This window comes from Bos mutus, chromosome 19, assembly GCF_027580195.1.
Source record: "Bos mutus isolate GX-2022 chromosome 19, NWIPB_WYAK_1.1, whole genome shotgun sequence".
NCBI classification, from domain to species: Eukaryota; Metazoa; Chordata; class Mammalia; order Artiodactyla; family Bovidae; genus Bos; species Bos mutus.
The window spans coordinates 27,099,371-27,108,451 of NC_091635.1; the positions used below are offsets into that span (position 1 = coordinate 27,099,371).

At 54.4% G+C, this 9,081-nt stretch overlaps 1 protein-coding gene across 1 annotated transcript; it reads left to right on the top strand.

The window, feature by feature from the left end:
- Positions 1-5,173: 5,173 nt before the first annotated feature.
- CSF3 (colony stimulating factor 3) lies at positions 5,174-7,095 on the top strand. Its single transcript, XM_005898023.3, has 5 exons — positions 5,174-5,578; positions 5,684-5,838; positions 6,233-6,340; positions 6,486-6,632; positions 6,859-7,095. Exons 1-5 carry the CDS (start codon positions 5,566-5,568, stop codon positions 7,021-7,023), a joined length of 588 nt encoding a protein of 195 aa, XP_005898085.1. The 5' UTR covers positions 5,174-5,565; the 3' UTR covers positions 7,024-7,095.
- The last annotated feature ends 1,986 nt before the right edge of the window (positions 7,096-9,081 follow it).

Sequence of the window (9,081 nt, forward strand, 5' to 3'; positions counted from 1 at the left end):
TGGCGGTAGTGGTAAAGAACCTGTCGGCCAATGCAGGAGACAAAAGAAATGCAGGTTCAAGCCCTAGGTCAGAAAGATCCCCTGGAGAAGAGCATGGCAACCCACTCCAGTATTCTTGCCTGGACAGAGGAACCTGGCGGGCTACAGTCCATACAATAGGGTTGCAGAGAGTGGGACGTGACTGAAGCAACTTGGCATGCACGCACTGCATTTTCATCTGTGGATAGCCCTAATCCCATCAGAGGCAAGTTTTAGACTGGCCTTGCTTTCGTTCCTTGCATCCAAACTTTATTTTCTAAGGATTCAATCTCTTCCCCATTTTATAGGCCAATTAAAAATCTAATAGATCTTTAGTTCCCTTCCAGGAAGGATGAGGACTAACTGAGCATCGCCCCCACGCCCTTCCAGGGTGTGAGGACAGGCTTAGGTGGGCTGTAAACCCTGGCCTGTGTGACGCCAACTGAGGGTCCCGTTCTGTGGGGTGTGTGCAGCCTTCCAGTCTCAGCCTGCGGCTCTGCTTTCTTGCTGGTTGGTTGGTTTTTGTCCTCCCATTGCTGTCCTTCTGGCCCTTGACCACTTTGTCTGACCTTTAAAATGACTTTCTGGGGCTTCCCTGGTGGCTCAGTGGTAAAGAATCTGCCTACCAATGCAGGAGACACGGGTTCTGTCCCTCACCTGGAAAGATCCCACATGTTGCAGAGCAACTAAGCCCATGTGTCACAACTATTGAGGCTTTGCCCAGGGCTCAGAGCCCCAACTACTGAAGCCCACGCGCCCTGGAGCCCAAGCTTCACAAGAGAAGCCACCACAATAAGCGCTTGCGACGCAGCTAGAGAGTAGCCGCAGCTCACCACAACTAGAGAAAAGCCCACACAGCAACGAAGATGCAGCCCAGCCAAAAGTGTGTGATAATTAGTTGTAATTGTTATTATTCAAAATGACCAGTCTTGAAGTCACCACCAGCCCAAAGTGCCCCAGACCCTTTCCTGGTTGATAATGCATCAGAGTGTATCAATCCTGTTCACAGAGTTGGGGTTATTTGTCATGATTTCCTGGTTCTCACCAACCTTGAGTCTATGGGCCATTTTTCTGTCTGCTCAGTATCTGGAAGTTTCTTGTAATTCATCCTCATTGGCTTGGCTTTCTTTTCCTGGAGAAATTCAGTGTTATTTTTATGCTTGGAGAGTTCACTGTGTTCTCTACCTCCCAGTTTTGTTTTTTAGTTAGAAAACTACAGAGAAGTACAAAAAATAACATGACATAAGTTTGAAGCCCATCTTTAGAGATAAGTTTAAAGCCCATCTTTCCCTCAAGACAGCCACTCTGCTAAATTCAATGGGTAGCCTTCCGGTTTACACTTTTCTACTTTTACTACAACATACGGTATTGTCTTGAGTTTTTAAATCGTTGCAAATGATATATCACCTGAAAGGAAGTTCCTTTCACTCAATATGGGTTTTGAAGTCTAATCATGTTTAAACCCACACCCAGCACCGTTCCAAGGACTAAGAATACAATTGACTAAAACCAACTCCTTTCCTCATGGGTTTTTATTCTGGAAGGGTGGGGAGGCACACGTGGTGTGAATGGGCCACAATTCATTAATTTACTGGTGGCCACTGGCTTCCTGTTGCAAACAACATTCCAGAGCACATTTCTATGTGTCCCTTTGTACATGTGTCCTGTGTACACAGCTTGCAAACTCTTCTTAAAGGGTCTGACAGTACGTTTTTTAGACTTATGAGCCATATCCGCGGTCACAACTATTCGCTTCTGCCCTTCTTGAAAGGGAACCTACGTAAACAATATGTAAACAAATTATTTATTTTGGGCTGTGCTGGGTCTTCACTGCTGTGAGGGGGCTTTCTCTGGTTGCAGCGAGCAGGGGCTGCTCTCCAGGTGCAGTGCAGAGGCTTCTTGCTGCAGTGGCTACTCTGGCCTTGGACTGCAAGCCCTGGGTGTATAGGCTGCAATACTTGCAGTGTGTGGGCTCAGCAGTTGTGGCCTGTGGGCTCTAGAGCACAGACTCAGTAGTCGTGGCACCCGGGCTTAGTCGCCCTGCGACCTGTGGGATCTTCCCAGGCCAGTGATTGAATCCGTGTTCCCTGCATTGGCAAGCAGATTCTTAATCACTGGGCTACCAGGGAAGTCCTGAACAAATTATTTATGAACACTGGCTTTTCGTGATTTTTACATGTGATAAAATATTCTTTTGATTTTTTTCCAGCCATTTAAAAAAATGTAACACTCATTCTCAACTTGGGGTGTACATATCTCAGCCCACAGGCCAAGTCTGCAGCAAAGGCATTACTCCAGAGCCTGTATAAAGACTTTCTGGGGCTTCCCTGGCAGTCCCGTGGTTAGGACTCAGTGCATCCACTGGGGCACAGGTTTGATCCCTAGTTGGGGAACTAAGATCCCCATGTGGTGCGTGTTGTAGCCAAAAATAAAGGGGGGTGGGTGGGTGGGAAGTGCTCCAAGCCCAGTTCCAGATGAAAACAGGAAGTGTGAGTGGAAGCTATCCACCCGCTCTGGCTATTGAGAAATAACTGGGAAAGCCCTGAGGAAGCTGGAAGAGTGAATAACAGCTGGGGGTCTCTGGGGCCAGGCCCTTTGAGAGATCGTTTCAGTCTGGCTCAGCCCACATGTATCAGAACCAGTAACTATCTCTCTGCCTGGTCTTTACTCTCTCACGGGTGGGGCTGAAACCTGGACTGAGCTATCATCCAAAAAGTACATCTCTCTGAATAGGAAGGCAGTGCAGTAAGAATGACAGGGGCTCAGGAAGGGTGGCCACAAATCCTGCCCCTGATTTGTTCTGTGATCTTGGGCCTTTCCCTTCTCTGAAGCCAACCGTTGTCTATAATGGAGATTATGCACACTTGGTTGACAGGATGAAAGACGAACGTGTCATGGAAGATGCCTGGCATGTAAGAGGTGTCCTGTAACTGTCAGCCAGCATTCACCCAGATTCTCTCTGTGTGGGATGGAGGCCAGAACACCTCCCTGGCCAGACAGTCCCACTTTCTCTGGAAGCAGCCCACCCTATCCTTCAACACCTCCGGTAGTTAGAACACTCTCCTCTTGAGCTGAAAATTGACTGGCCGTGGCTTCCACTCCCTATCCCACTTCTGGTCCCTGAAACCATGCAGCAACCCTCTCCTCTTTGCCAGACAAAACTGCCAGTTTGCGGACATTCCTGGTGGGCCGGTGGTTAAGACTGTGTTTCAGGTTCAATCCCTGGTCTGGGAACTAAGGTGCCGCATGGCACAGCCCCTTCACCAAAAACCATTTTTTTTTTTAAAGAAAAGTCTGCTTTTTTTCAAATCAACATCTTGAGTCCTTTCACCATTCTGGCCACCCTTGTTAGAATTAGCATTTTCTGAGCCCAACATCTGAAACACCTGCATTGTAAGTGAAAATTAAAGTTTGGGTCCAGAGCTGGCCTGGTCACAGGTGAGGAAGGCAAAACGCAGAGATTCAACAGTTAAGAGCTGAAGACTCGGGCACAGGGCAGACCTTGGCTCTGCTATTTGGGGGCAAGTCATTTAACCTCTTCAAGATCAGATTCATCTTCTGTAAAGGGGGAGATCTTTCTGGTAACTTTGTCATAAGGCTTATTAAAACAGTGCATTTGCCAATGTGCAGGAAGTGCTCCTTGGACTGCAAAGAAATCAAACCAGTCAATCCTAAAGGAAATCAACCCTGAATATTCATTGGAAGGACTGATGCTGATGCTCCAATACTTTGGCCACCTGATGCAAAGAGCCGCCTTACTGGAAAAGACCCTGATGCTGAAAACACTGGGGGCAGGGGAAGAGGGTGCCAGAGGATGAGATGGTTGGATGGCATCATGGACTCAATGCACAAGAATTTAAGCAAACTCCAGGAGACTGCAGAGGACAGGGAAGCCCGCTGTGCAGCAGTCCATGGGGTTACAAAGAGTCTGACCTGATTTAGCGACAATAACAACGGGGACTGCCCAACACATTATCTGTGGTGGGCTGTGTACTCTGGAGGTTCTTAAGGCGAGGGAGAGGAGGCATGACTGTGAGAACTCTTGCCCTGCCTCTCAACAGTTCTGCTAAATTCACCCCTCTCTTCCCATGAAGGTGGGCATAGAACTGGGCTTAATCAGTTGCCTGGCCTAAGGTAGAGTCGGGGCCAGGGCTGTCCAGCATGGCCAGGACCAGAGGCAGGACGTGAATTGATTCATAGTTGTTGGCCCTGCCAGCTGTGACCACCAGGGGGCACCTCCACCCCAGAGATGGCCTGGACCAGTCAGACACACCCACTCCTCTTCCCAAGACTGTTATGGCACCTGGGGGGGTTAACTGGGAGGGAAAGTGATAGTCTCAGATGCAGTTGGCCACACTGCCCCAGGCAGGCCTCATGGCCTGTGGAAAACACTCAGACCCGACGCAGAGGTCTGGGTTATAACTCTGACTCTGCTATCCATGACCTTGGGCGAGCCTCTTCACTCACTGACCCAGTTCACCATGTTGGAACAGACGCCCAAGTTCTCCCAGCCTGGACAGTGCGTGGTTCTTGGGTTTGAGGCCAGGTGGTTTCTTCTTTCTCACCCCAGCCCTTCTCCCCTCAGGGCAGCACACACTCGCCCGCTGGCAGTGAACCCCGCCAGGGAAGCCACCTGTCCCAGACCCTCAACTCCAAAGCGCTGAGGCACTAGCAGGGGGTGAGGGTTGGGGGCGGTCAGTGCAAGAGGAGGAGGAGGGACAAGGTCAGGGGGCCCAAGAGCCTCGAAGGGTCTTGCTTCATCCGGGACAGACATCCGGTTTCCTCTGGTCCCTGCCAGGATTCCGGGGGCAAAGGGATGAGTCATGGGGGGATTGGGGAGTTCCCAGCTAATCAGTTCAGGATGGAGTCCAGGATGATGCCCATCAGAGTGTGGGGTGGGGACAGGCGGCCAGATCCCAACGTCCCTACCTCAGGCCTCTGGCCCCTCAAGAGGGCAGAGAGGCGATTTCTATCGCCTGGGACTTGGGGGGATAGAAATGAGGCAACTAGTTTCTTCTTTCTCCAAATTGGGGGCCTGGGGAGCAGGTGGCTTAAGGATCCCGAGAGAGAGCGGCTTAATGGGGCTGACCCAGGAGATATGCCAGGGGAGGGAGGGACGGAGGAGGGCCCCAGGCCTGCCTCTTCCTTGAGGTTCAACCAGACTCCAGCCTCCCGGGCTTTTATCATTAGCTCAGTTTGGTTCAGAGGTTCAGTTCAAACACTCTGGGGCAATTCAGACCTGGGTGGGGCTGAGGGGAGGAAGGGAGTTTGAGAGGGGCAAGACGTCAAAGAAGAATCAGAGATTCCACAATTTCACAAAACTTTCGCAAACACTTTTTTTTTGGTCCCAACCCCCCTGCATTGTCCTGGACAACAAATTTGCATAAAACTTGGGAAGCTATTACTAAGCGTTAGTCGCAGCACCAGGTAATTTCCTCCCAGACCTCCATGGGCTTGAATATAAAGGCCCCAGGAGTTGGTCCCTGACAGAACCCAGAACCTACAGCCCCACCCAGACCCTTGGCTGAGCCTTCTGCCCAGAGCCCCATGAAGCTGATGGGTGAGTGTCTGGGTCCTGGGAGGGGAGAGCTGCGGCAGCAGCGGGCAGGGGTGCCTGGGCTTCCAGAAAGGTCTGCACTTCTCCTGAGCCCCCATCTGCTCTCAGTCCTGCAGCTGCTCCTCTGGCACAGTGCGCTCTGGACGGTGCACGAAGCCACCCCCCTTGGCCCTGCCCGATCCCTGCCCCAGAGCTTCCTGCTCAAGTGCTTAGAGCAAGTGAGGAAAATCCAGGCTGATGGCGCCGAGCTGCAGGAGAGGCTGGTGAGTGAGGGAGGCCAGCGTGGGGACTGGGAGGGGACAGATGCTCCAGCAGGGCAGGGAGGGAAGGAGGCACACGGGGGCGCTGAGGAAGAGAGCGGGGCTGAAGGCAGCGTGGGAAAGGGCAGCAGGAAGGAACGCGTGGTGAGAGAAGACACTGGGGGAAAAGGAGAATCAGGAGAGGCCCAGCCCGGAGGGCGGCTGGCAAGGAACTGGGGAAAGAGCCTCTAGGTGACAGTGCTGGGAAGGGTTGGCTGGGAGCTTGGATGGAAGAAGGGGGCTGAGAAGCCTGGCAGGAGGGCTGGGGAGGCAGAGATGTGGAGGTGGAGAGGTGGGGGCGCTTGGGGAGGAGGAGGAGGAGGAGCTGGCCCCTCACCCAGCATCCTTCCCACCGCAGTGTGCCGCCCACAAGCTGTGCCACCCGGAGGAGCTGATGCTGCTCAGGCACTCTCTGGGCATCCCCCAGGCTCCCCTAAGCAGCTGCTCCAGCCAGTCCCTGCAGCTGGTGAGTGTCCCAAGGGGAGAAGGGAGATGAGGGGGCGGGAGGGCAGACTGACCTGGAAGGCTCCCCAGTTCTCTAGGCTCCACGCAGGGACCCTAAGGGGAGCACCCCAGGTGGCGTCCCCTGACTCTCCCACCTGACCCCCCAGACGAGCTGCCTGAACCAACTACACGGCGGCCTCTTTCTCTACCAGGGCCTCCTGCAGGCCCTGGCGGGCATCTCCCCAGAGCTGGCCCCCACCTTGGACACACTGCAGCTGGACGTCACTGACTTTGCCACGAACATCTGGCTGCAGGTGAGTCTCCTGGGGAGCAGCAGGCTTTAAGGGCCACAACTGAGCTGGTCCCCAAAGGTGGTGCTGCAAGCCTGGGGCCCTGGAGTTCTAGGGCTGAACCAAGTCCCTGGACCTGGTTCTTGTCCTGGCTCCACTGTGAACCCTGGACCTTCCACAGCCCATCAGCCCCTGGCCTTCCTTTCCTGTGCCAACACGCCCTGACTGCTGACCTCATCCTCCCCCACAGATGGAGGACCTGGGGGCGGCCCCCGCTGTGCAGCCCACCCAGGGCGCCATGCCGACCTTCACTTCAGCCTTCCAACGCAGAGCAGGAGGGGTCCTGGTTGCTTCCCAGCTGCATCGTTTCCTGGAGCTGGCATACCGTGGCCTGCGCTACCTTGCTGAGCCCTGAGCACAGCGCTTCCCCTCTCATGTATTTATCTCTGTATTTAATATTTATGCTTATTTAAACCTAATATTTAAAGACAGGGAAGCACAGAAAGGAGCCCCAGGCTCCTGGGTCCTTCCTTTCACCCCCATGTGGGGAAAACTCTCCGTCTTGCATACTGGGATTGGGAGGGAGTTGGTAAATACCAAGTATTACTTCTTGTGGCTGCTCCAGGCTTGGCTCCGCGGTGGGTTCTGGGGAGAGCTGCAGTGAACCCCTACCCTGAGGATGCCCACCTCGGGGCCCTTGGAAGCATCGGGAAGTCTCCCAAGTGGGAGATGAGACAGCTCTGTTTAATATTTAAACAGCAGTGTTCCCCAACTGGGTCCTTGCCCCCTGGCTCCGGCCCTGCATTCGGGCATGAAGCCCAGCAGAGGCAGCTGGAGTGGGATGCTTGACTCTGGGGTCCCACAAATTTGCTGGGGAAACTTCGTCAAGACTTTTTTCAAGCACATTTTGACTCCTCGTGTGGGGAGCCCAGGCATCAGTGACGCCTCTTGTTTTTCTGGATGCACTAGAGACGCCATGAGGGTCATGACCTTGCTCCACCCTACCGGGGTTAGGGTCAGGATTCTGACTCTCTTTTGGGCTGGGCAGATGGTCGTATGTCTCTGCCTTGCTGGGTGAGACTGGGAAATGGAAAGGAAAGATGAGGGAGCTTGTGTGACGGGGTGTGAGAGAACACTCAACTGTTCACTTTCCACCCCGGCCCCCACTTTCTCCCTGTAGCCAAACTTCACAATAATAAAGTGTTTGTCTCCAGTAAATGGCCTTCCTCCTTCTTGAGTCCAGCTGGTGCCTGGCCAGGGGTTGCGGGTGGGGAGTTGAATGGCGGGCGAGGCCCAAGGGAGGGAAGAGGAGGTGCGGTCATTCCTTGGCACCCACTTGGTACAGACGCCAGGCCGGGTGCTGGGGCGCAGCGGTAATGAGGCAGGCGTGGTCCCTGCCCTCACGGAGCCACGGCCTAGCGGGTGAACAGGAAGCAGATGGGTCAGCGGTACCGGGAGAGGAGAGAGTGAGCTGGGGGCACTCAACAGTCCAGACGCAGATGGACGTGGGCCTGACGCAAGGGAAGATTTAGTATTCGCTTCAGTCTACCACCTTCCATAAACTTTCACCCTCCTGTGCTCACAGCTGCCCATAAAGATAGGATTATGAAGGGCCTTTTATAGACCAGGGAGCTGAGGTCAGGGTGACAGCTTGGATCCAACCCCAAATTCCAGGCTCTGCACTTCTCTCCCTCATTGAGCTCTGCTTCTGACCTGGCGGGGAGCCCGCAGCCTGAACTCACATCTGGGGAGAATGGAGGGGCCGCTTCACAGCACAGGTCCGAGGCAAACCTCTTGGCCAAGGACGCACATGTGCTTCTGGGCTGCTGCCAGCAGACCCAGGACACCCAGACAGCCAACCAGTCCCCGGGTCCCCTCCCAAGATTCCCATCCTTGGCTCGAGTCACCTCCCACTCCCCTTCCCCACTGGGTCCTCAGAAGCAGAGTCGGGCTGAGAGGGCTAGAATCCCCAGCTGTGCAGCTCAGGGTGCCCTCCCCCCGTGGTTGGTCCTGAAGAAGCCAGGGCTTGGAGATGTGTGACACAGGCAAGGAAGGGTTAAACAGAGCTCCTGCCCTCATCCCCCGTGGTCCCTCAGCCCCCTCACCCCTCATCCCCCAAGTCAGTCCTCCTCCGGAGAGGAAACTCCGGGCCAGTGAGACTCTGGGTGGGGCTTGGAAGGGCTGGGAAACATCAGAACGAACAAGACACCCTACCCCGGCACCAGAGGGGCCTCAGCCAAAACCTCTCCCTTTGCAGAGTCAATCAGACTTTGCAAGCAGGGGGAGGCAGCTGGCAGGTATGAGGAAGGGAAGCTGCTCCTGTGCCCTGCCCTGCCCCTACCGAGTGGACAAACACGGGAAGCTGAGCCCAGCCCTCCCATGAACTCCTCGCCTGCCTCCTCTACCACCAGACTGCACGGGGCCAAGGAGAAGACAGTGCTCTCCACCCACGCCAGACACGGGCACCGATGGC

What these genes read in the sequence shown, in the direction of transcription:
- CSF3 (XM_005898023.3), top strand. An exon ending in CCGAGCTGCAGGAGAGGCTG is followed by an intron (nt 5,839 to 6,232) that starts GTGAGTGAGGGA and finishes TTCCCACCGCAG; the next exon opens with TGTGCCGCCCACAAGCTGTG. An exon ending in CCACGAACATCTGGCTGCAG is followed by an intron (nt 6,633 to 6,858) that starts GTGAGTCTCCTG and finishes CCTCCCCCACAG; the next exon opens with ATGGAGGACCTGGGGGCGGC.